Source organism: Chiloscyllium plagiosum, chromosome 28 (genome assembly GCF_004010195.1).
Source record: "Chiloscyllium plagiosum isolate BGI_BamShark_2017 chromosome 28, ASM401019v2, whole genome shotgun sequence".
NCBI lineage: Eukaryota > Metazoa > Chordata > Chondrichthyes > Orectolobiformes > Hemiscylliidae > Chiloscyllium > Chiloscyllium plagiosum.
In genome coordinates, this window is record NC_057737.1 from 16,357,602 (window position 1) to 16,385,128 (window position 27,527).

Sequence of the window (27,527 nt, forward strand, 5' to 3'; positions counted from 1 at the left end):
ACAATTACCCATGACTAATGCACCTAATACTATGGGCAATTTAGCATGGCCAATCCATCTAACCTGCACATCTTTGGATTGTGGGAGGAAACTGGAGGAGACCCATGCAGACACAGGGAGAATGTGCAAACTCCACACAGACAGTCACCCAATGCAGGAATTGAACCAAGGTCCCTAGCGCTGTGAGGCAGCAGTGCTAACCACTGAGCCACTGAGCTACCATGCCATCCTTCTTGCAAGTTTTTTTGGTTTTCTGTAATAGGTTTTAGACCATTGATACTGTGTTTGAAATATTACAAGTGTACTGGTGAGACACGGTTTTACACTTGTTTGTGGTAATGTAAATCAGTTACAATTCACACAGCGACCGTGCATGTTACATTTTATTCCATCTCATGCAAAGTTATACAAAATAAGCATATGTACAGAGATTTCCTTTTCAACTTGCAAGAAAATGGTCAACAAACCAAAGTATCAAGTCAAAGATACTAGCAGATTCATGCATTTGCAGTGCTGTTGCGTACATTCAGTCACCTATTGGAAATTTGGTCATACAACCATATACAATCAAAAATGTTCATGCTTATACTTCATTGCGGTAAAGCATTCATCATGATATAATGTAATTAAATCAACACTGAAGTTAAACTGTTCCTACAATATATGCAAAGAAAACATTTCAATGCAATGTGGGCTAGCACTCGTGCCTGAATTATGGATGGTGTTTTAGAGTGACAATTAACAAGCAAGCTTTAATGTTGGGTTATGGATAAATAACCTATCAGACATTAATATATGAAACAATGGCCTTTAACATAGAAGATTCTATGCATTTGATTATTTTTGCTCCTATTGGACTATTGTCATTTACAGTAAATATGCCACTATATAATTGATTGTTGGAGGAATTGAGAAACCATTACTGGAGTAGGAGGGTAAAGACCACCAAACAGACAAGCCTTTTCTCTCACTCAGTAATGTGACAGAAGTGTTACAGTCTCCCTAGATATGGTTGAAGTCAATCTGAAATTCAATCCAATATGGCATGGCTACTTATTTGCTTGTTAAAACACATTTAGTGAATCTTTGAGAAACAGGATATTAAAAATAAAGTAACTGGCTTGCCAGGAAATAATGTTTTGTGAGTCATGTTTATTTAATGCTTTTGTCCTGCTGCCTACAATACATCCTGCATGCAGCTGAATATATGCTGAGAATCGACTCAGGGGAAGCAATCATTAAGGCTGAAAGTATATTTTATATCTGGATTCTCCAGGATGTATGTTAATGGATCTCTGAGTAACATCAAAAATAATAGATGGAATAAGTAGACATTAAGATTTGAAATGTTTATGAAATACAATAAGTGACCAGTTTGACTTTCTATTAAAATATGTAATGAATTCAAAACATAGATTTGAGAAACCTCCTTTATCCTTATTTTTTCATGGGATGTGTCATAGGTCATCCCTAACTGCCATTGAACTCATTGGCTCGCTAGACCTTTTTGGACATCAGTCATGTGACACTCACATTGCTGTGGGTCTGGAGTCACATGTCAGCGAAAGCAGATTTCCTTCTCTATAAGAACATTTAGTGAAGCAGATGGGATTTTACAATTGACGATATTTTACATGCCAACTATTACAGAGACTAGCTTTATAATTCCAAATTTATTAATTCAGTTTAAATTCCACCAGCTGCCAAGTTGGGATTTGAACCTGTGTCCAAATGGAATGAGGATTATTAGTCCAATGGCATTATGTCACAAACTTCCCATATTCCACCATATACAAACCTACTGAGGCACCAATTAACTTAAAAGTATTCGGTTTAATCTGTTTTAAAGGGTTGACGCTAGCCTTTGTATTGCCTCCGCTAAGAAACAAGCCATGGGGAACACAATGCCACCTAAAAGTAAAAAAGAATACCCTTTTTACACCATCTTATGCAATGGCTGATACCGGTCTACACTGATAAGGTCAATGAGTCCCTTAGACTCTCAAAGTCATTCAAAACCTGTGTACCATCCATGTCTCCTACAAGGACAATTTTTAAAAAATGTTCTTAAGCCTGGAGTAAGTGAAGCCATCAGCCATCCATAATTCTGTACTAAATGCCCTACAGTAAAAATGAAGATGTATATTTATTTACAGACCACATGTGGTACCAATAAGTGCATTACCAGTCCTAAAGAAGGGTCATTCCCCACCCTCCTTGTTGCATGCTGAAATTTTGAGATGCACAAGGTTACAATGATACGGTCTATACTCATTTACAATGTTTGGGTAACATTTAATGAATGAAGAGTTGAGGGAATTTATTCTCTCAGTTTTGAGAGCAGCTTTAACAAATTGTTGTGATTAAATCCCCTCCAAATGTCGCTTACCAAATAGTAAATAAATAAACTCTGACTTTGCTCCACGTGAAGTTCTCTATATACACAATTTATTTAACTTGATTTGTGTGACTAATGGTGTTTTATGAATTTAATTGAAAGTCTTCAGCCACTCAGAAAGAATTTAAGCCTAATCACGCCAAAAATTAATTCCTCATTCATGTCCCAAATATTATATCTTCAGAACTTTTGTTTTTATCATTCCCTAACTCAAAGGAAGTCAGATGGAAAGACTGTAGCCACATTGCAGCTTCCAAAAAGAAATCACTTAAACATGATGAATAGTCACTTTTAATTGATATGTTCCTTGAATGCTGTGTGAGTTTAACCACCACCACAATAAATTGCCAAGAAAAGGGATCAGTGGCTTGGAGATTACTTCTCAAGTACCTGAACAATCAATCATTCTGTGAAAATGACAAAACAAATCAGAAAGAGCTTTCATGTTTGAGTAAACGCTCATTCTATTAGTAAATACAGCCACAAAAACGAGCATATTACAACTATATGACCATTATATCTGCACCCACAAATACCTCAACCACATAATTCAATCACGACACATTCATATTCCGCGTGCAAGTGGTGTTTTTCATAAAAAGTACAAAATCCTGCTGTTTACCAAAACTAGCATCATGATACCCATAGTAACCAATGATATAATTGTTGGTTCCGTTCTCTGCTCCAATCTTTTCAACACTTAGCTTCTTTTCTGTATTTCTTTCACTGCACATTTTCTCCTTCGCCATTGGCAGGTTTTAGCTCTGTAGACAACACTGTCCTTTTCTTTTTGTACAAAAGAGAGCAAAAATCACAGTGTGCACTTGAGAGTTTTTGTGCAATTAACACAGAAAGTGGGTTTGTAACCATATTATCTCGAATGGTAACAGGTTTCTCTGCTTTCAGGCGCATGCACTTGTGCCATTCCTAACAAGAAGGATTCTGCAGAGCTGTCCTGTTTTCAGGTATCTCACTGGAGTTGGCTTTGAATAGCTTTCAGATCTGTTGCCAGATGTCAATTGAAAGGAATGTTGTTTCCAGCATTCATTATGCTGAGTTGTAAGTGATGCACATTAAGTGAAGTTGGAATGGCTGGATAGCCTTTGATGACAAACCTCTTGTTCTGGATTTCATACATTGCATTTTCCATTAAGAGCCAGACTTCTTCGAGGTGTGTCCCAAAAGGAACTAATCCAAAACCTTCTTGAGCTGTGGCAGGTTTTCTATGCACTAACTGAAATATAAAGAAGATATTAGAATTTAATCAATAAAGCTTGTTCTAATTTATTGATTCATGATTGTTTCTAAGAACATTCTGTCAGTTTCATTGTGACGGATGGACTCTTGATAAGATGAGCTTTGAGAATCGAATGAGATTAAAATTTCTTAAAATATATCTTCTTGTGTGGAAGTGGGGGAATAGAGTGATTAAGTCTTACTCACGTCGTTAAAATCATGTGCAAGACCCTCACTGGTACCAATTGGCTCCTCAGACATAGATCTAGTGGTAGGCAGCAGAATGTGCAACTATTGGTAGCAGTTTGGTTTTTTTCAATGAGTGTTCAAACATTAGTTTTGACATGCCCTGGAAGGCTTTAATTCAGATTACTGGGAGCTGTGTACACAAGTCTCAAGACCAGGGAGGTGCTTTCAAGGATTTAGTGAGAGCCACTTAGAAAATGGTCCTCTGGCCCACTGGGTCCAAAGAAAACCCAATTTCATTTGCATGTCTTCTAGTTCATAAAGCTATCATGAAAACAGATATTTCTTGTAGCCACCGAAACCCAGTGAATTAATGGATCCTTGTAATGGCATGCTGCTTAACTTGATTTTGGAAAATCTGTTATACAATATAAAAGCACGAAAAGCGTTATCTTTGTTTTGCTACTTGCAATTAAATCACCAACAAGAATATTAAAAACATGTTTCTGGCAAATAGTGAACAGTGAGAATCCATTACATAAACCGTTAAATTAGGTAGGAGGTGTTATTCAGTTTTGGGTCTATTCTTATGCCAGTATCAGCTCCATGATTCTGATGTACACACTGTGGCAGGAGCTACTGAGATGCCATTACTTCAAAATTAATTAAGAAATTTTCATAAGTGCAAAATGTACTGTCATATTATAGTTAATGGAAGAAAATATTTTAAAATGCACTGTTGTTCCCTCTCATATGCTGTGATAAAAATCACAACGGCTCTTCCAGCGTCCTCCATCTGGTGTACTCAGGAATCTCATGAAGACTAAGTTGCCTTTCCAAGATAAGACAAGCTCAGAATATTTTTTCACGAGTGTGTTTCTGGCTGGATCTCACGGACCAGTGCCAAACGTCAGCATCCATCCCACTTCTGCCTACTGATCTTCGTGTTCAAATGTCAATGTAATATTTAGCATCAATTTGATGTGCCAGCAATGCAGTTTCAACTTTCTCTGACAATAGATGCCAACTTTTTAGTAATTCTTTTTCAGACAACCTTGTTCAACTATTGTGAATAGCATGAGCTCTTCTTAGTTTCCTGCTTGCTTCCACAACTCTTTGATTAATGAAATTGCCCAAAGGTAACCCCATGTAATACCTTCCTGAAACTTTCCTAACCTGTGCACATCCAACATTTTTCTTGTTACACGACTTTGACCCCAGAGCTGTTCATAGTTCAAAGGCAAAGTAATCTTGGTGCACAAAGAATCTTGCAACCCCATGGTAATGGCAGCAACACATAAATAAAACAAATCCCTCCTACACTACAATGATAAGCAGATGGGAAGGAAATCTTTGGAAAGGCATTCTAATGCAGTGGCATCTAGCTCTATTTCTTTCTCTGTTGCTGGAGGTGGAAGTATTTCAAGTGTCGAGGATGATTGCCAATCTGATGATGAACTAGAATTAACTATAACTGGTGAGCCAACATTGCCTGCCAGTCATTAGACTTACCCTTGCCCCCTTTACTTTCAAGGGTCTTGGGCTACTTGCTGGAGTATGTCTGAGATGGAAAAGGATTGGAGCTTTCAACAGGGCATCGACAACTATACTAAAAGAGCAAATCGCTACATCTCTGAACCAATCAGTTCAAATTGAAGAATAACCAATGAAGAGTCTGAACCAGAGTCTAAATTCAAATAGATTCAAATATCAAATTGGAAACAGAAAATAAATCAAAATGAGGGAACGTTTGTATTAAGAGATAATAAACTGTGTGAGGTCAAATGCTTCATAGAGGGCAGCATGTACTAACCAGATGTTATCTTAAGCCTATCTAAGACACTCGTTCTGCAGCATTCTGTCCAAATCTAGATATTACACCTTAGAGATGACTCGAAGGGGTTGACGAGGGTAGAAAACGTGTTTATTACAATAATTTCAAGGACAAGCGTTTGTGGATCATTGTCTGCAGAGTGGAGAAAACTAAGAGCAGGACTGAATAGAGGACTACAGACTAAATGAAGGGAAACTAATCCAGGTGGTATCAGGGATGGTAAACAATGGGAATTCTGTTAAAGTAACTGGCAAACATTTCGATGAAGGGTGCAGAAGAACTTGCATGGAGCAGCACCAGCATACCTAACATTCGGCAGTAACCTGTTTACATTGCAAAGTAGACGTTTCGGGCATAAGCCTGCTCCTGCTCCTCGGATGCTGCCTGGCCTGCTGTGTTTTTCCAGCACCACATTTTTCAACTCTGGTACTCCAGCATCTGCAGTCCTCACTTTCTCCAACATTGCAAAGTAGGACTACTTGTGTGCCAAAACAGCATAAGCAGCAAGTGATATACAGAGCGAAGTGACTTCTCAACCAACAGATCAGATCTAAGGTCTACAGTCCTTCCACATCCAGTCATGAATGGTGCTGGGCAATTAAATGACTCACTGGAGGAGGAGGAGGCTCCACAAATAATCCCATCCTCAGTAATGAGAGCCCAGCACGTCAGTGCAAACACTAAAGCTGAAGGATGTGCAAGAAGCTTCCACCAGAAACGCCAAGTGGATGGTCCACCCTTGCCTCCTCCAGAAGTCCCCAGCCTTCAGTTAGTTCGATTCATTCCATGTAATATCAAGAAACAGCTAAAGGTGCTGGAGGCTGCAGAGGTTATGGGCTGTGACAACATTCTTTATTCTTTAATGGGATGAGGGCATCACTGGCTAGGCCACCATTTCTTGCCCATCCCTAATTGGTCAGAGGGTTTGGAGTCAGATGTCGGCCACACCAGGTAAGGACATGAATGAACCAGATGGGCTTTTCTGACATTCGACAATGGGTTCATGGTCATCATTAGACGCTTAATTCCAGATATTTAAAAAATGTAATTCTAATTCCACCATCTATCATAGTGGGTTTTGATCCCAGGTCCCCAGGACATTATCTGGGTCTCTGGATTAGCAGCCATTGCCTCCCCTAAATTTCAGCAATAATTCTAAACACTTGGGCTCTAAACTTTTCCCTTTTAACCAAACTGTTCCGATATTGTGGAAAATTGCCCAGTACGCCCTGTACAAAAAACCAGGACACATCCAACCCAGCCAATTACACACCTATCAGTCTACTCTCAATCATCGTTAAGGTGATGGAAAGTGTCTTTGACAGTGCTATCAAGCAGCACCTTCTCAGTAATAACCTGCTCAGTCTGGGTTCTGCCTGGGCCACTCGACTCCTGAACTCATTACAGACTTGGTTCAGACATGAACAAAAGAGCTGAATTCCAGAGTAAGGCGAGAGCGACGCCCTGAACATCATTTTACTGAGTGTGATACCAAGGAGCCCGAGCACAATTGGAATCAATGGAATCAGGGAAAACTCTCAGCTGGTTGGAGCCATACCTGGCACATAGGGAGATGGCTTGTGGTTGTTTGAGGTCAGTCACCTCAGCTCCAGGACATCTCTGCAGGAATTCCTCAGGGTAGTGTGCTAGGCCCAATCATCTTTAGCTGCTTCATCAATGATCATCCCTCCATCATAAGGTCTAAAATGGTGATGTTCAGTCCCATTTGCAACTCCTCAGTTACTGAAGCAGTCCATGTTCAAATACAACAAAACCTGGACAATATCCAGGTTTGGGCTGACAAGTGGCAAATAATATTTGCCCAGTACAAATACCAAGCAATAACTACCTCCAACATGAGAGAATCTAACCACTGCTCTTGCTATTAAATAATTTTTTTATCATCAAATCCCCCACAGTTAACATCCTGGGCATTACCATTGACTAGAAATAGACCAGCTATAGAAATGTAGCCAGAATAGCAGGTCAGAGATTGGGAATACTGCAGCAAGTAACTCACCTTCTGACTCCCAAAGCCCGTCCACCAAAAAAATGGCACAACTCAGGAGTGTGATGGAATACTCCCCACTTCCCTGGATGCGGGCAACTCCAACATCACTCAAGAAGCTTGACACCATCGAGGATAAAGCAGCTGCTTGATTGGAAAAGCACAGCTGGTCAGGCAGCATCCGAGGAGCAGGAAAGAAAACATTTCGGCAAAAGCCCTTCTTTCCTGCTCCTCAGATGCTGCCTGACTGGCTGTGCTTTTCCAGCACCACATTCTTGGCTCTAATCTCCAGCATCTGCAGTACTCATTTTCGCTTAGCTGCTTGATTGGCACCATATCCACAAACGTTCCTTCCCTGCACCACTAACATCTACAAGGTATGCTGCAGAAATTCAAAGTTCCTTAAACAGCACCTGCAAACCAATGACTATTACCATTCGGAAGGACACGGGCAGCAGATACTTGGAAGCATGACAGCCTGGAAATTTCTCTTCAGGCCACTCACTATCCGGGCTTGGAAGTATGTCACTGTGCCTTCAGTGTGGCTGGGTCAAAAGTCTGGAACTCACTGATTAATGGAAATGTGGGTCAACCTACAGCAAATGGAGGGCAACAGGTGAATAAAGCAGCTCACCCCCACCTCCTCAAGGGCAACTAGGGACAGGTGATAATGCAGCCAGTAATGTCCACATCCCATGAATGAAATAAAAAGTCATCCAGAGGCAAAGCTTTATTATACAGCAGGAAATTAGGCTTTGGAATGTATTGCCCATGAGAGGGGTATACTAATGCAATATTAGACTTCAAAGGGAAACTGGATAAACACTTAAAGAAGAAAAATACATTTCAGGTATACAGCAAAGGATCAGGGGACTGCTCTGAAGATCGCTACTTAACAGAACTAGCACTGATGGACTGAATGACCTCCTTCTCTACAGTAATACTGTACTGAGCATTCCAAGAGACAAAAGACACATTATATTCTGTACACTTAAAAAAAACTCCAACATCGATTACAGTGGAAGTAAACTAAAATAACACATAAAAATTGATGTTCAGTGCCAGAGATATTGTTTGGCAGTAAGGAAGACTTATCACACCATCAGGAAGGGGCTCCTAAAATGGACAAGATCCATCTTTCTGTCGTGAGTTTCACTGTATTTATACTGTAAACGCAGTGACTCCACAGTGCTGAATACACGTGAATAGGGAGCCAAACAGCAAGTTGGAGTCTTATAAAATCTTACAGTGCAGCAATGCATTCCTGTCAGCAACTTCTAAATCTTTGTATTAAACCTCACATCTCCTGTCACTCAAGGGTACTGTGTGATTTGTGTGCAATAATGGTGAGCACTATTATTTTGACAATAGAATCTAGTCGAGTGTCTTTTGATATACCTTTGGGGAGACTGACAACTGGAAATCATACCACGCTGAGTCTGTTTTGTAATGATACACATGACAATGCTCGTGTTACTCTCACTACATTATCACCACAGATCAAACAGTGCTCATAAAAAGCCTTTTTTCACAATATCCAAACTAGTGAGCACCAATTTCCAGAAACCAGTAACCAGCCTATTACATATGAATGCATGAACTAGGAGCAGAATTAGGCCATTCGGCCCCTCAGACCTGTTTGCCATTAAATGAAATCGTGGGCTGCGGAAAATCAGGAAAAGTGCCGTTTCAAGGGACAAGAGGCAGATTTTAAAGACTATGGCGTTAGTCAGCTAAGATGTCAGTGAAATGTTTCTTTCTCATTATTATGAGAATATAGATGCTCATAGTGTTGCTTCTTTTTCTTCTTAATAATCAATAAATACTTGTTTAAAAAATAATTTGTGCTGTGAAGTCCCACATAATGGCATCAATAATGTTGTAAACTACTTCCAGTTACCTGGTTACTATGCTATTTGGAAAAATTGCCAGCCAGTATCCATGAAATCCTTAGATTAGATTCCCTACAGTATGGAAACAAGCCCATCGGCCCAACAGGTCCACCTCTGAAGAGTAACCCACCCAGACCCATTCCTCTACCCTACCCTGTATTTACCCCTGACTAATGCACCTAACACTATGAGCAATTTAGCATGGCCAATTCACTTAACCTGCACATCTTTGGATTGTGGGAGGATACCAGAGCAAACCCATACAGACATGGGTGAATGTGCAAACTCCACACAGTCACCTGAGGCTGGAATCCAACCCGGGTCCCTGGCGCTGTGAGGCAGCAATGCTGACCGTTGAACCACTGTGCCACCCAAAGTCGCTTAGTTATTTATAGTCTTCAATATATCTGCACTGGGAAAAAGGGACTCCCCTCTATTGTGGTTCTTTCTGATATAACTAACCTGCTTGAAATACTGGTGGTGAATCTTCTATTTATTTTAAATATTCTGCGGGTGAACTGTATTACAATAACCCTGTAAATCTCTTTTCCTTGCAGTGAGCATCAAAGATATCAAGGAATTATCCAGATGCTATAGGAGGTAGCAAACAGAAGTAGATTGTGAGCAGCAAAAAGGAGGAGGCCACAGCAAGGTGAACAGAGAGAGAGAGTTGAGAAAACCATTGCTATTGCAGAGAAAGAGAAAGGCAGAGATGAGGATTGTCAAGAGAATGTGTTGAAGACAAGTGGGAGGTCAACAGAAAGTGAGTCAGCAAACTGACTCATGCTATGGCACCATCACTGGTGGTGGGGAGGAACTAAAAATTAATGAGACAAATATAATAGTACTTTTTTCTTTATTCTTTGATGTGCTGTGGTTGTTATTGGTGAGGTCAGTATTTGTTGTCCATTTCCAAGTGCTCTTGAAATAATTGGCATGTCAGGCTATTTCAGAAAGCAGCGAAGAGTCATTGACTTAGACATTAACTAATATTAACTAAGGAACAAAGCCTTGATACTGGGAGTCGCACCGGAGAGGAGGAACAGTTGAACTGCAATAGTGACTGGGGATTTGATAGTGAAGGGGACAATCAAGTGTTTCTGCAGCTGGAGATATTACTCAAAGATAACATGTTAATTTGTTGCCCTATCTGGGGTCAAGGATGTCAATGAGCAGTTAATTCAGCAAATTCATACTTAACACTCCTGAGATTGGAGGGCAGACAAATAATTCTGCAGCAGCCACAGAATTCAAGGCATCAGAGGAGAACATTTAGAGACAGGGGAGACTCCCTGCGCAGCCTGGGAAGGTGCCCACAAATAAATGAGCAAACAGAAGAAAAACGAGTTTGTGAAAGCTGAAGGTGCAAAATTATGTCAGTGGAAATCATCACAAAGGACTCTGGTTTCTCAAGGACCTAGTCCAAACCTCTTCCCTAAAACGAGCAAGAAATTAGGCATTTCAGATTTCAAAGCTAGTCCTGGATGATATAAAGGGGGTAAAGTCACTATTGGAGTACCCTCTCTTCGAGTGAAGGAGAGAGAGAAAACAAGTGGTGGTTTAACCTGAGGGTCACCACATCTGAGGCAAGTGGTAAGGTTGAGTAAGCAGGACCTCAATGGGAATTAATCCATACTGTTGGATTCACTCTGACTGACAGCTGTGGATGGAGCACTGGGTTAAGAAAGCGAAGCTATTTTGTACGGTAACCAAAGACCAAGCATTTACAGCACCTTCCAGCTTATCGCCTTTCAGGGTTCTATGATTGAATGCATTGGCCTGAATTGGAAACATGAGACTCCCAAGAATTTTGACATACCAGTCAGTCAAATGGTGAGCAAAGTTAGAGTGAAATAGTGTCAAGTCAACAAATGCTTCATTTTCGAGAGAAAAACCATCACAAAAACAGCATTTCCCATAAGGAGCAGTTATCCATGTTCATGCTAAAGGATGAATGGATAAAAGTGGCTTGAAAATAGGGCTGAGGAAAGTTTATATTTTCTGAGCGGGATGATTATATAAAAGAAACTTCTCATCCGTGACAAATTCAGATCACACCTTGTCGAGATTACAAAGCAATGATAATCTTGTGAATCCTGGTGGTCTCAACTGCCCAGTTCAACCACTGGAGGTTTCTTTAAATAGGTCCCTCAAGGTCAGCATGAGAAGTAATGTGGAATGACTGGATGATCAGAGGAGGGGTGACATTTCCCAAGGGAAGCTGCACTCGTGCTCAAACATTAGCAACCCTATGTGTGTGTGGATGGTGAAGGTCTCGGCCAAATTCAGAAAGGACACTGGTCAAATCATTTAGAAATGTGGGAAATGGATTTTAACGTATTTAGTCCATACTCTGTTGCTAAGTGGTCATTCTTTCCTGCACTGTGGAGAAGCTGGATGAAATTGTACACATTTGCATATGTGCCTTTTGTTTTCAATGAATTTGATAGTCTTGACCACTTAAGTGTACACAAATATAATGTTTGTCTCCACGGAAGTGATTACAGGGCAACTGCTGTATCTGGGGAATGGTTTCTGCAGTTTCAATTATCCGCGGCCCGATCATATTACATGGAAAATTCCAGAACCAGGAACCAAAGGGCTGCTGGAGAGTTATATTTCCCACTTAAATGAAGGGGTTCACCACTATTCACGGTTTCGGGCATCGACAGTAGGTCTTGGAAACGTATCACCCGTGGGTATGGGGGGCGGGGGTAGGGGGTCTACTGTATTTACTTACAAATGAAAATTCAGTCATAAAAATGCTTTTTGTCTTACTTCAGAGTTGGATTTGGTGTGAAAAGCCCCAACCCAAAGTGGGATTTGGAGTGTCTTATTCTCTGGGGCTCTCGCACCAGCTGAGGTTACCATGAAGGAGCCTTCTTCTCAACCTCTCTCTTCGCCTGAGATGCAGTGACCCTCAGGTTAAACCATCACCAATCATCTCTGTCTCTAACGAGAGCGGCCCAACAATCCTCTGGGACTGTGTGACTTTACAATTCATATGGGTCTGAAATATGGGCCTTTAGAAAAATAGACACCCAAAAACTAGATAGTGGAATGCAGCTCGGGAAAAAGGATGAAACAGGTGAATGAAGAGTTTCATAGAGAGGTGGAGAAGACAAGATCATTACTATCTGATGGAATATCATCAAGAAATGAAACATGGTTGGTTAAATTCTGAGGCTTGAGGGTTTACTGAAAGAGGTGAATAAAAAGATTTAGAAGTATGTAAATCAAGGGGCAGAAAGAGAATCAAGATGTTAGAAGACTTGAAATTGAAAATGGGGAATTCCCACTTGCAGTTGAAGAGGAAAGTACAAGGCATGAAGAAATAAGCGGACGATGTATCATTAGGCAGATCACTACTACTTCAGAAAGTAAGAATTATAGAATCCATACAGTGTGGAAACAGGTCATTTAGCCCACTGAGTCCACACTAATCCTCCGACCCAGGCCCACCCAATCCCCGTAACCCTACATTCCCCATTGCTAATAGAGGCACTCTGCCTCTATTCCTGATGAAGAGCTTTTGCCCAAAACGTTGATTTTCCTGCTTCTCGGATGCTGCCTGAACTGCTGTGCTTTTCCAGCACTACTCTAATCTAGAATCTGGTTTCCAGCATCTGCAGTCCTTGTTTTTACCCATGGCTAATCCACCTAGCCTGCAAATCCCTGGACACTACGAGCAATTTAGCATGGTCAATCTACCTAACCTGCACATCTTTGGACTGTGGGAGGAAACTGGAGCACCCAGAGGAAACCCATGCAGACACAGGGAGAATGTGCGAATTCCACACAGACAGTCGCCCAAACCTGGAATCCAATCCAGGTCTCGGGAGCCACCTGGAATTGATAAAACACCAATTGGGCCAAAGCTGGAGTTCCGATCACTTCATTGTATATACAATTAATAAAGGATCGAGGATGCAAAAGTCCATCACCGGGAAGTGTAGATTTCAGATAAGCAGTAGGTGTCGAGGGGATTCAAGGGGAAATGTTTTTACCCATAGAGTGATGGAAGTCTGAGACTCACTGCCTGGATGGATGGTACAATAGTAATCCTCAGGACATTCACAAATTACTAGGATATACATGTGAAGAGCCATGATCTACAAGGCTACAAATCAAGAGTTGGAAAATGGGATTTGGCCAGATGGCTCCTTGTTGGCTGGTGCAGACCTAATGGGCCGAAAGGTCTCCTTGTGTGCTGTAAAATTCTATAGTTGGGATTCCAGTACTGTGAGAAAGTGCGATAATGTGTCTAGCAGTTACTAGAATTTTAATACATTACTGGTAATGATGTAAGGAAAACATACCATTTTTTTATTGAAACACGAATCGCGTTCAAATATCAAATACTTTCTATTGAATTCCCATATTATTGTAAAAGTTACAAGAAGAGAAATCTACTGTCTTAGATAAATTCTAACAGTATTACACACTTTAAGCAGGCAAAGCTCCCCTTATGTGTTGTCAGAAGAAAAAGCACTCACAGGGCAGCATTTTCCTGACTTAGATCAGAACAGAACAACAATGACATTAAATCCAGGAATGTTCGATACAGCACATTGATTAAAATCAGTCAGGAAGAAGTTCAGCAGTTCCATACAGCAAGGTGATGTAAATAAGTACACAACTATTTAACTCCCTAACAGCATCAAAGCTATGGAAAACATTTGTAAGAGTTGGGATTGCTCAGTGTCTGGCATTAAGACCGCAGGCAACCACAGGGAAGGTTGTTCCCAAAGCGCAAGCACTCACTCCTGTTACACACAGTTTCTCCTTTCACTGGCTTGAATTTTGTCAGGCAGGAGGCCTGGCAATGATAAGTCATGCTTAAACAGAGTACCAGGTTCTGCCAATACCATCTATTTAAGACATAATGAAAATTAGCAGAAGCGTTAATTCTGTTACCTCTAAGAGTCTGTCATACGCCTATTTAATCTACATAGATAAAAGCCTGGACCTGTTTATTGTTGAATATAATTCTATTTAAATAACATTCTATTCACAACTTGGTTGGTTCAATTATAGGGTCAATTTAAATCTGTTAATTTATTTACAGGATGTGGATGGAATTGCCAAGGCCAATCTTTATTGTCTGTTCCTAATTGCCCTTTACCGTGTACTATTTTATTACAAAGTTAAGTGTCAGCCACAATGCTGTGAGTCTGGAGCCACAGACCAGACAAGGACAGCAAATTTCCTTCCCTGAAAGGCATGAGTGAATCAAATTAGCTTTTGCAGCAATCTGGTAATTGTATGGTCATCATTATCATGGAATCCCTAATGTGCAGAAAGAGGCCATTTAGCCCATCGAGTCTGCACTGACTCTCTGAAGAGCATTCCACTCAGACCCACCCCCTTCGCCCTATCCTTGTAGCCCTGTATTTTTACCATGGCTATTCCACCCAGCCTGCACATCCCTGAATACTGATTACTGAAACTAATTTCTTATTCCAGAATTAATTTTGTAAATGTCCCAACTTCTGTGGGGTTTGAACTCACTTCTTGGGATCATTAGTCTAGTAACTTAATCACTATACTAACTTCCATTTCCCTTCATGAACGTATTCTCACATTGTAAGTAACACCAGTACAGCAATGTTTATTGTTCTCACTGTTTCCTTGATGCCCAACCAGGCTTTCTCTTAGAACCACTGAATACTTGGGTAGATGGTGCTTCCACGTTACTGATAGATAGGATATTGCAGCACTTAGACCAGTAGTGTGTACCAAACAGAGAATCTTGCAGATGATGGCGATGTTGCCTTCATCCAGTCTCATAGTGGAGCTCAAAGTGCTCCAAGACATCTTGCAGACTGTATATATTATAACCCCACAACGGTGGTGATAGGGCTGTACGTTAAGTTCAGTATCAGCGTGGTGATCAAGCAGATGTCTTCTTTCTAGATGGTAGCAGAGTTTTTTGAGAGTTATTGCAATTACACCCATCCAATGACTATTCCATCGCATCCATGATTTCAGCCTTGTAGATGGGTAAAGTAGCAACAGCAGATCCAGAAAGTGAGTTAATTATCTTGGAATATCCAGTCCCTGCCCCATCTTTTCTAGCCACACATGGCTTTATGGGTTGATATTGTTAGTCTAGTCAATTATCACAACCCTATGCAGTTTTAATTGAATCTCAGGGCATTATTTGCCACATACGGTAATTGTCACCCCCACATACGGTAATTGTCACCCCAAGTCTAGATTTGTCCATGTCCACCCAAGGGTTCCATTATCATAGACACTATGAATGGAGTTGAATCTTAGACTGCTATATCTCACTTTTATTCAAAATCTAATATTTTTTCTTAGTTTGTAAAATTTTATCCTTTGACACTGAGTTTTAGCTAGACATGGCATTCTAACACATGGTGACTGACAACTCTGGGATTGATTTCCAAAACATATGATCTTTCTATGGTTTAATGGTTTTCAATATCACTTTTCTACTTCTCTGATATGCACAAAATACGAAAATAATGTTTTAATGCAAGCAAAGTACAGCAATAGGGGACAACAAAATACCTCAAGGCTCCTTGTGAAGCACATTTCCATTGCATTTTCAAGTCAACCTTACAAACAAATCAAATTCTATTCTATTCATGCTAAGTGTCCTCCATATACATGTAGAGTTGCAAATGCCAAACAACGACTTGATTAAATATAGTACAATTCTAAACATTCTGGAAATGTAAAGAAATTTTTGATGTGAAATGACTATTGATACTGACATTGCTATGCACTTACCAAACACCACCTCTGATTTAACTTTTTTTTTCCCTGGTGGTCTCTACTTCGCAACAATCCGTACAGATTAATCAAAATCATTCAAGATTAGCCTGACAGCTATTGTGATCTTTTATTAAATATAAGCCATCCATATAAACAGTGCATTAGATTTGCCCTATTTCCTATCCACTGTTACCTGCAAAGTTGACAACACAGTAGGTGATTATGATGAGGGCACCCATGACTATTGCTACAATACTCAGTAATCTGGCAAGACGTCCCAATCGCCTGGCTCCATCCACGTCACCTTGTTGTAAACTGTTTCTGGACTATTGGATGAAAAAATAAAAACAAATATTAGATTTTTCAAAAGTACATTCCAAATTGTGAGCAACTCTTTCATTTGGTAGCTAATTGTGGATTAAAGTTATTATCTCAAGACTTCTGAAAACTTGCAAGTAGTACAATTCAGATACAGATCTATGTGACAAATTCAACATTTAAATATGTCATTATTAGAGCACAAATCCACTATCTATAAAGGAAACAGCAAAATGAGCAAGGAAAGAGATAGAAGTCTAAAGTCGTTTGGTCTCAAATTATTTCCGCATGCACATTTCTATAAAAGGGTAACTTGTTTATTTTAAACTTGAGCCTGTGAACGTTAATACTATAAGTGGCTGCTTATATGCTTTGAAATGTATTTTAAAGTATTTCAAATGAACCAATTATCACGCTGTACTGGTCTTGATTTTATTAAATGGACCAGTGTAATGTAATTGAAAAAAAGAAACCTTCAAAGCAATTTGGGATCATACAATTACAGAATCTCAAACAGGCATTCTTTATTGTATTTTATCTCTATGTCATTACTGTACAGATCAGATAATGAAATAACAGGATAAAATATTACAACTTCTACTGCATGACAAGTTTCCAAACAAATTCAAGTACTTTACAAGATTGCAAAGTAATTGATTTCTGAAAACCTTTATAATTTCATATAAGGAATGGAATTGCCTCTTGGAATCTACAGAGCCTTATTAGTGATGCAAAAAGCCTTTTTCGTGCAGTTATGTTGACATAGTCATTTATTCATTTATAAAGATTCTAATTTAAGCATTTTTAAAAATCCCCTACAACAACTTTGGCCGTGTGGTATGAGCTGTCATTCTCCTGGAGATTGACTGTTCCTAGGGATAGCAGAGGCACCAAGCTGTAACAACCTAATGCCTGCTGCTTAGCTTGCCATCTGTACTGTTCATGCGGCATTTCAAAGATAGAAGCAAGACGTACATTCAGATCCAAGTCACTATTATTTATTTAGACTTGAAGATTTTTAATAGGATTGGTGGATGGGTTAAATGATAACAGAAGGATATGAAGTGTTTTTAAATACTGCTAAATTGCTACAGAAAATGTTCTAATCTACACAGTGTTTTGCCTCGATAGATTGGATTCTCAAAATCTTGAAATTACTATCAGCAAGATTTTCAAATACACGAAAGTGGTCCCTGAGCTGGTGGGTCTCCCAGTTCCCTCTCGAGCTTAGAAATGCTACAAAGATTGCCAATGCAGATTGGGCAGCATGGATGTATTCTGGCATATACTGATGTTATACTGCAACTCACATCAAACAAAGGGACAGGGTGGCTCCACCCATCAGGACAGTCACCAACTATGGAAATTTTCATACATTCACTTTAAATTCATTGATCAGAATATAAACATAAGCATATCTGAGTGTTATTCAAATATCTCTCAGATAAAGAGATTAAAATGTCTTCTTAAGGAGTATTTCTTTGAAAGAACATCCTTATCGTCTTGAGGTAAATGTTCTTACGTTTAGTGCGTTATAACATGTATTGTTTGTTCACCTCTGTGTCCTGACTTTCAATCCAGTTCAGATCAATTAAACAAAAGTCTGGAATATCAATAGGGCCTTAATTAAAGTGAGTTTATCCACTCTGAAATCATTCCTAATGTCTTACAAATTTATCGCATATGCTCAGTGCTAATAAATGCTCTAACATATATGAATTGTACTTAGTAATGATGCTAATAATTAGAAATATAAATTTTCATTCTCAACACTAACATCATTAATTTTGATTGATCAAAGTTTCATCACTTCCCAGGTTAGTGTTGTCTTCGAAAGCAGAATGCCCAAACCATACGGTTTCATTCAAAGCTATTACCAATGCAGTATAATGGGCACATTAATGTAGATGCCAAACAGTAACATTATAAAACCACAGTCATCAGGTACCAGTCAAAAAGGACAGTGCTTTTAAGAGAGTGTTTCCATATGAAAAACTGAGAATAAGAGATTTACGATGTATTTTGGCTGAATTACATGAAGTAAAATATTGATTTGTTAATACCAAGTATGATTGAGGATGGTGATGATAAAGGGTGTGGTATGATTTGGCAAAGACACAAAACACTGCATTAGAGATTTAAGTCATGACTGCTTGATGCAGCTGGTCATTACAGTAAATCAATATGCTCATTACTGTAACATCACTTCAACTAAGTAGTCTGGAGTCACAGTTTTGTACTTTCTTAAGTTGTGATAGATATGACAAGTGATGCAGCTCTGCGTGGATAGTTCTGTTACTAAGAATACGATAACAGGGTGGTAACAGCATGAACAATTATCACTGTATTTAATTACAGCTAGTCTTAAATGGGATTATCCTGTTGGAATAAAAATTCCAAAGAAACTCCTGTGAGTAGAATTGCATCCAATCTCAGCTCAACTAATTTGTTCTTTGCAAGAATTTGCAATATAGGATATTGCAGTATATGGCACTCAGATTAAAAAAAAACAATTAATACAAATGGTGAATTACAGTATAAAGGTAACATTGGGCTTGCCGCTGTGTTGTTTATTTCAATTTGGCACATCGGAGCTAATTATACTCTTAACTTCACAACAGGATCCCTGGTGTGCTAAAATCCCTTAAGAACCCAGAAATGTCATCTTTCCTATTAATATTGCACAGATCAGAATAAAATTGAATATTAATCAAGAAGTAATTAAACAGAAGTGCAAGTTTGTCTTATTAATTATATATTGGAATATGTTTCATTCTATACAGAGGTTTTATAGTGTAGAACTTGAAGGAACTTCTTCCACCCAACTTTTCCTCCACTTCTTTAGACACAACTTCTTCATAAGCAGGGTACCAATAACATTGGCCAGCATCTAGTAGGCTACATTTTACTAACAGTCTTGACAGCCATTTAACCATGAGGACATCAAGGAAGGCTTAATTGCACATTTCTGCAGCAGCTATGGAACATCAATTAAGAGTAGGAATCCTGGCCAAGTTTCCCTTCCCAAGTGAGGGTCACAGGATAACTAGTGCTCATTAATTTTCCAAGTCTGAAACTGGACAGTCCTATTTGTTAGAAATTGTTCTGTATTATTAATTTTGGAAGACTGGTATTGCACTAACATTACCGCACAGTAAACTTCCCTCCACTTTCATTTATGAGCCAATAATAATTACAGCTTCACGAACATGTTTATAAACTTGTTTAAATCAAAATATTGTAAAATGCACCTCTGCAATTTTATAATAGCCAAGGTATATTCAGCATATGTGCTTTTCACTGGACTGACATATATTTAATTAACTTTCAATTTAACTTGTATGTTCAAATTAATCATCCACAGTTAGCTAATAAAAATGTAAACATCTGAACAATTGCTTCATCCATAGATCAATCCATAAAAAGGTTCATAAATGGTACAAACTGATGTCAGTGTATAAACATGAGTTCATATTACACATCAAATGGTACATCTTTACTTCAATGGGGAGTTGTCACCCTTTGTTGTGCACCTGCCTGTAGGCAACATAAAAAGAAGCTGTAACATACTTCACTTTTCATGTAACTGGCAATTGCAAACCAGTTTTGCTGTGCCATCTCATATCCTATTGTCTGTCAGATGCCATGCTGACCTGCATTGTTTTAGAACCAGAAAATTACATACCGTCTTTGCATTCAGCTATCGTCAAATCAAGGGCCAATCAGCAAGTGGATATCAATGAATAATTGTTCCAAGTCAGATGTAAAATTTTCTGAATTGATCTTTACTCAATCTTGCGAAACTGAACCATTAACATAACAATCATTTCAGCAAAGAAACTGTTTAAACAGCTGTGCATTTGAAATGTCCACTTATATTTGTGTCAGATTTATGTTTCCATGTTAATTGAAGGAAGATTAAATAAACAATTTCTATTCTGATACCTAGTCTTTGTAAAAGATTGGCCATTTATCAGACTTTTATTCTCCAATCAAAGTTTGCAAAAGGGGGTGGGGTGAAGTGGGACGATTCCTGTTCTGACAATATCCTAGGAATTTGATACATGCATTGTGTGAGATTGGGTAGCTTTTGAACAGCATCTGTCTTGAACACTGACTCCTTCTGAGATAACTGACAGTTCTGGGGCATAGAAGAATCGATATAATCCACAGAATTACAGGAACCTTGACAGGATATGGTGGAAACCTAAACAATGAGTCCCTACAGAGCCAATTACAACAAACAAGCCAGTGATGTGTAACACTTGAGGAAAAAAAAGTGAACATTTTGCAAAAAAATGACCAATTGTTTGAACCTGACTACTTTGTTATTGTTTGCTAGTCTCAGTTGTTGAATGGATAATTAAGCTTGGGGTGGGGGAGGATACAGGCAAAGTGCATTTTAAAAAATACACCTTAGCCTCGTAAATGTCCTTCACTTTGACAAAGGGTCAGTTAAACTTGAAACGTCAGCTCTTTTCTCTCCTTACAGATGCTGCCAGACCTGCTGAGATTTTTCAGCATTTTCTCTTTTGGTTTCAAATGTCCTTCACTTAGTTTTCTTAACACACTCAGACTTGTTAGCACAGGATCCCACCTTCCTGCACCGCATCCAACTCCCCATTTAATATATGTGAGCCTAGACTTCCTATAGACAATACCACTGAGCACACCCCCCTCCCCAAACCTTACGCAATATTCAATCAGGTTAAACTTCTGAGGAAGTAGTGGGGCAATAGATTGGAATGCCGAGCAGGAATCTTTGCGGTCTTTTAACATTCCCAGCCCCGGGTTCCTGAAGACAACTTCTGCACTTGCTGAGGATGCTCATGGGTGATCAGACACCGAGCACGGTCAGTTCGGATTCTCTTGAAGAGTCCCAACACAGAGTGTCTTCAGGTGGCAGGATCGGTGAGCTCGTTTCGACAAAGGGAGTTAGCGTGAGGGACTCTGGGCTGAACCAATTTGGGCAGAGATGCGGGTAACTGGATACGCCTAGCAAACAGCCACACCCTCAAAGCACTCAGATTGGGGAAAAAAAAGACAATACTGTATTTAAACGATCGCGTTAACCTGGAGTACAAGTTATGTTTGCTAGATAGAAACAACGCGCTCAGCGCTGCCTGGTTGAATTTGTCAGTAGCAGCCGGCAATGCTCAGTGAATGGGCATTGCCTCTCGCAGAGGAACCCAACCCAATCTCTGGTTTAACCCGAGTTCACGAGCAGCCCTTCACTCTGCATCCCACACCCCCTGCAGCCTCCACTGATAGTAGCCGGCAACGTGTTCAGATTAGATTCCCTACAGTGTGGAAACAGGCCCTTCGGCCCAACCAGTCCACACCGACCCTCCGAAGAGTAACCCACCCAGACTCTGACTATTTCCCCTCAACACTATGGGCAATTTAGCCTGGACAATCTATCTGACCTGCAAATCTTTGGACTGTGGGAGGAAACCGGAGCACCCAGACAGTGATCGAACCTGGGACTCTGGTGCTGTAAAGCAGCAGCGCTAACCACCGTGCCGCCCTAAGTTCTTTTTAGCCTTCTCTCGCTGTCTTTTAACAAAATACTCTTGTAACCTGTCTGTCCAAAGCACTGAAAACAGCAAATGCTGGGGATCACAGCGGGTCAGGCAACATCCATAGACACAGAGAGAGAGAGAGAGCTAACGTTTCGAGTCCAGATAACTTCCTCACAGCTGGTGAAATGTGGAGGGACAGCATTTATGCTACAGTTCGGAGGGGTACTGTTGGAGGGTAGTAGGTTTAGTGGGGAGAAGGTCTTGATAGTTCAGATTAAGTAATCGGAGTGTGAGAGTGGCAGAACAATGGCGTGTCTCCTACCCGACTAAAAAGAAAAGACAGTCCCACTGAGATGGGGGAGGGGAGGACATGGTAACAAGCTAAAAAAAGGAAGGGAATGATTCACAATTTGAAGGTGTTGAACTCAATATTAAGTCCGGAAAGCTGTAAAGTATGAAGATGAGATGTTGGTCCTCCAGTTTGGGCTGGGTTGGACATTGTGAACCGTTCCTCCCCTTTTAGCTTGTTATCATGTCCTCCCCTCCCCATCCCACTTACTGTCCTTTCCATTGTTCTGTCTTCTCACATTCCAATCTGAAACTACCTCTCTCCACCTGCACCCTACACCCACTGCCCTCACCACCACCACCACCACAATCCCCCGAACTGGGGCATAAATGCTGTCCCCTCCACACTTCTCTTCAGCTCTGACGCAGAGTCATCGCTTGCTCTCTCCATGGGTGCTGTCTGTGATCTCCAGCATTTTGCTTTTGTTTTCAGTACAGATTCCAGCGTCTGCAGTCATTTGTTCCTACATTTGGTCTCCAGCTCACACCGGGGCAGCCGACAGCAAAACAAAGGCTTGGACTTTTACTCACAGCGACCTGTGTTCATTAAGAATGTATACAACCAGCAGAGATTCACATTTTCGGAAGAGGCTTTTTAATAATTATTTAGGGAAAGTGACAGCCAACTTTGGAGAGGTTTGTTTTTCTGAGCCTGAATGATAAAGATTCTAGAAGCATTCGAAAGGATGCTGGATGATGAGTTGGATTAATAACAGTTTGGGTGAAAAGCAGGGGTTTCGAAGCTCATTTGAAGAGCGGGCTGTACAAGGGACGGACCGAATAGTTACAGCGAGGCGGAGGGAGAGAGTTAAAACAAGTTACTGGGGGCTGAAGGCAATCAGAGGCTGACACAAGCTGCGAGGGCTTGGGGAGGGGCAGTTATGAAGCTCTCTGTGAGGCACATTCGACCCTTGGAAAAACGTGGCTGAAGATCCGGGTGCTCCGGTTTCCTCCCACAGTCCAAAGATGTGCAGGTCAAGTGAATTGGCCATGCTAAATTGCCCAGAGTGCTAGTGGCATTAGTTAGAGGGAAATGGGTCTGGGTTCGTTACTCTTCGGAGGGTCAGTGTGGACTGGTTGGGCCGAAGGGCCCGTTTGCACACTGTAGGGAATCTAATCCAACCTAAGTGGCAGGTGAGAGAAAGTTGCACTCACCATGATAGAGTAGACCAGCGCCACGATGTTGATGGGCCAGATGGGGCAGAAGCAGGAGACGATAGCCAACAGCAGGTAGTCTCTGGGTGGCGACTGGTCCTGGCCGCTGGTAGTGACGGTGGACGATGCTCTGCCCAGGCTGATCCGGGATGGGGATGCCGGGGGCACTCCGATTTTGGACATGGACTCGGAGGAGAAGCTCGCCACGCCGTGGCCATTCGGCTCGCTCTCCGCCTTCTTGCCGCTCGGGGGGCTGGCGGGGAACGCCTTGGTGTCTTGGGTGCCATTCCCCAGGTTGGTTCCGGAGATGTTGAGGAGTTTCTCGGTCTCCTGGTGCTCCTTGGTCGAGGCCGTGTGTCCTGATCCGCCCAAATTGTCGAAGGCGGCACCCTCGTTTAGCGCCATGTCCCACTCTCTGGTGTCTCCCGCTCTCTCTCTCTCTCTCAAGAAACGCAAGTTTCTGACAAGAAATGTTACAATTTCATCTTCGGACGGGGCGGAGAGAGAGTTTGGGGGTGAGTGGGGGGGTGGTGCCGGGGTGGGAACAACTGCTCCCTTAAGAAAAAAACACAACTTCCGTGAAAAGTCAGAACACAGGCGGTCAAAAGAAAACAGTCAGGAGGATCTGGGGATTCTCGCTGCTGGAGAAATCTCTCATTTCCTGAGTGATGCTGAACAGACAGACACTGGGGTCTCTCACAGTAGACCAACCCAAGGAGATGTTAGAGTGGATTGGTCCATTCCCATCCATCAGCACGAACAACATCCAGCCTCAGCTCCCGAGTGGTGCAGACTGGAACTCCCGAACCCTTCCCCACCCACCGGCTGCCGACTCTCGCATCAGGATTTCGATGGAAAGCGATATCACGATCTTGAGGCGGCCGTCGCCCTGCCTACTACCTGCCAGTGCCTCACCCCCACCCCCCACCGCCCGTCCCAAGAAAAAGCTTTTTACGCAGCTCAAGACAGCGAGTGCAGTTTGCTTACCCTCTCTGGGGAATACATGCATCTATAACACGCATCTCTCCGACTGCAGGCTCCCCCACATTGACACACACACTCAACCCTTTTATTGGTCTGTGCATAATTCATACAATTATGTTTGCTGGGAGGAGGAACGTCCATTAAACACAAAATCGATACTACAAATAACTCCTCCTAATGCGTTCGGATGGCTGGGCTCCTTTAAAAGACCTGTCGTTTGAACCATGCTGTCTGATACAGCAATGTATTTTTTTTTAAAAGTCCTCATCTTTCTCAAATTCAGTCTTGATGCGAGATAAGTAACGGTTTGACAGAGGAGAGGTATTTTGTCAAATTCGTTCGGAATAAAGTCACTGGATTGTAGCTTGGCGGGCAATGTGCACACTGCCTGGCTCAGGGGCGCCTGGCTCAGGGGTATTAACATTGCCCACTCCACTACAAGCAAAGGATGAGATGGTCACGTCGGTCCCAGTGACTTTAATTGAAAATGAAGCGTTTGCCTGGGCCGGAGCTACAATAAATTAGTCTCAGTTGGTTAAGCTGTTTGCAATGAAAATACATTATAAATGGATCCAATTGATTATTTAATCCGGAACTGCTCCAGTTCCTTCTTTCCCTGCACATGATCAATTGCTCCTTTGCCTTTCAGTGTTCTCCCTTGGCTCTTTCTCCTCCATTGCTGGTGGTTCTTATTTCTATCCTGGCCAGGGTAAGCACCAATGGAATCCTTTGGAACCACTACTTCCTGTCTGCACTAATACTCCCTCCAGATAGTCAATGACTAAATGCCTGTCGTCCCCTGTAAGCATGGCACCAGGTTTTAAGTGTTACTCAGTCACTAATCATTCCAAAACCATTGCTGAACTATCCGACTGCCTCTCTGCTTTGAAGTGACCAGTGAATGAGACCTTCCTTCAGTTAAGCAATGAGAGAGGGAAGCCTTCAGCTCAGTCCTTGCCTTAGCCCCTTGTCTCTTCTCTTGTAACTTGATGCCCACTTAAGCTAAACCCAGTGGGGTTCAGTTTCAATTTCTCTTTCAATCTTGGGCAGACTTTGAAATGCCAACCAAATCCTTCACTACGACTGCTTATCTTCACTTCTGTTTCAATGTCTGTGTCTGCATCCAATTCCACTGTTGCTAAAACTCTCGTTCATACATTTGTCCAGGGAAGATGCCTCTTTGCTAATAAAGTTTCTCTCATTTAATTGCTGGCCACTGCTGTCTTATGTAGCAATTCTGAGCAGCTCATATATTGCTCGATTTGAAATCAAATGGGATGTTGCTTGTTAAACTTGGGTTCTGCTAAGGAAATGAGTCATATATTCTGCAACTGGAACTGAGCTGATTAGTTTGGATATTATAGTTTCAGGAGGAGGATGATCCTGCTCCAACAGCCCCCACTGACTGTCGCCCCACCCACTTCTGTATTTCATTTTTGCTGATGTCTTGAGTTGAAACACTAAAGAAGTAAACTATGATATAGAGCTGTTGTACGTCTTTCAGAACTACATGCCATTGTATGAATAACAGCATGGTTACTGGTCACTTCTCATCTCTGGCAAGCAACTTAATTCCATTGTCCAGAGATTGAGAAGCTTTACAAAGACACAATTCTGCCAGATCTTTGCTGAGGGGCTGGATGTTGGGAGAGAGAGAGATATCTTGGCGGGCAGTAGGTATTGGAAGTGTTATGGTCAGAAAAGTTTAGATGGAAATTCCCAGTCTGGGAGAGCCTTCAGGATAAGATTGACCACAACACGACACAATGCTGTCAGGGCAACCACTGCAAGATGTGTCAGAGTGTCGACATGGATACTAAGATTACATGTGGGGACACCACCCACTGTGTGCGTGGCAGGTACTCATGTGACTCGGCCAATGTGGTCTATCTCATATGCTGCAGGCAAGGTTGCCCTGAGGCTTGGGACATTGGCGAGATTGAGCAGACGCTATGACAATGGACGTGCAACAATCGCCAGACAGGGGTGTTCCCTCCCAGTCGGGGAGCACTTCAGCAGTCAGGGACACTCGGCCTCAGATCTTCGGGGGACCATCCTCCAAGGCAGACTTTGGGATACTCAACAACACAGAGTGGCTGAGCTGAGGCTGATAGCCAAGGTTGGTACCCATGAAGATGGCCTCAACCAGAACCTTGGGTTCATGTCACACAACAAGTGACTCCACTACACTATGCACTGTCTCTCTCTCTCTCACTCACACACACACACGCACACACACACACACACACATCTATGGGGTGAATTTGCATTTGCAGAATTGTGATTGCAGATACATTCAATTTTGTTCAAAAAGCATACTATCTGCAGCCAGTCAATGCAGACAGTCAATCCATGTAACATTTTATAAATTCCTACTTTGGAAATAGAACCAGCCTGACTCAAGATTGGAATACAGACAGAGTCTAACCTCACACCTTTAATGCATTGTCTGAGCTGAGATAAAATAAAACCTTAAGCTATCTTGAGAATGTGATTTGAAAGAAGTTCTGGGATTTTCACATTAATGAGCCAAAACCTGCAAACAATTCTAAATGATAAAATACTTAACAGCAACTTAGGTTTGTTCAATGTATCCTATCAGTTGCATTCATGACACTGTGATCTTTTGCTATAATTTCTGTGTCTTATGATCCTGCTCCACAGCTACCTGATGAAGGAGCAGCGCTCCGAAAGCTAGTGCTTCCAAATAAACCTGTTGGACTATAACCTGGTGTTGTGTGATTTTTAACTTTGTAGAGAGAAGAGAGAACTAATACTTTTGTATTAGTTTAATACTATTATCCAGTGAATTTAATCAAAATAATTGAGCAAATCTTAGGTTACTGGTCAGCATTGAAGGATTCTGAATGTAAGAGTTACCCACAGATCCTGCTGAAGT

General features: G+C 41.2%; 1 protein-coding gene across 1 annotated transcript; it reads right to left on the reverse strand.

The window, feature by feature from the left end:
• Window positions 1-365: 365 nt before the first annotated feature.
• On the reverse strand, window positions 366-24,485 carry trarg1a (trafficking regulator of GLUT4 (SLC2A4) 1a). Its single transcript, XM_043718402.1, has 3 exons — window positions 23,645-24,485; window positions 16,495-16,627; window positions 366-3,632 (listed from the first exon to the last, which is right to left on the reverse strand). The coding sequence occupies exons 1-3, from the start codon at window positions 24,047-24,049 to the stop codon at window positions 3,622-3,624; spliced, it is 549 nt and encodes a 182-aa protein (XP_043574337.1). The 5' UTR covers window positions 24,050-24,485; the 3' UTR covers window positions 366-3,621.
• Between the last annotated feature and the right edge of the window lie 3,042 nt (window positions 24,486-27,527).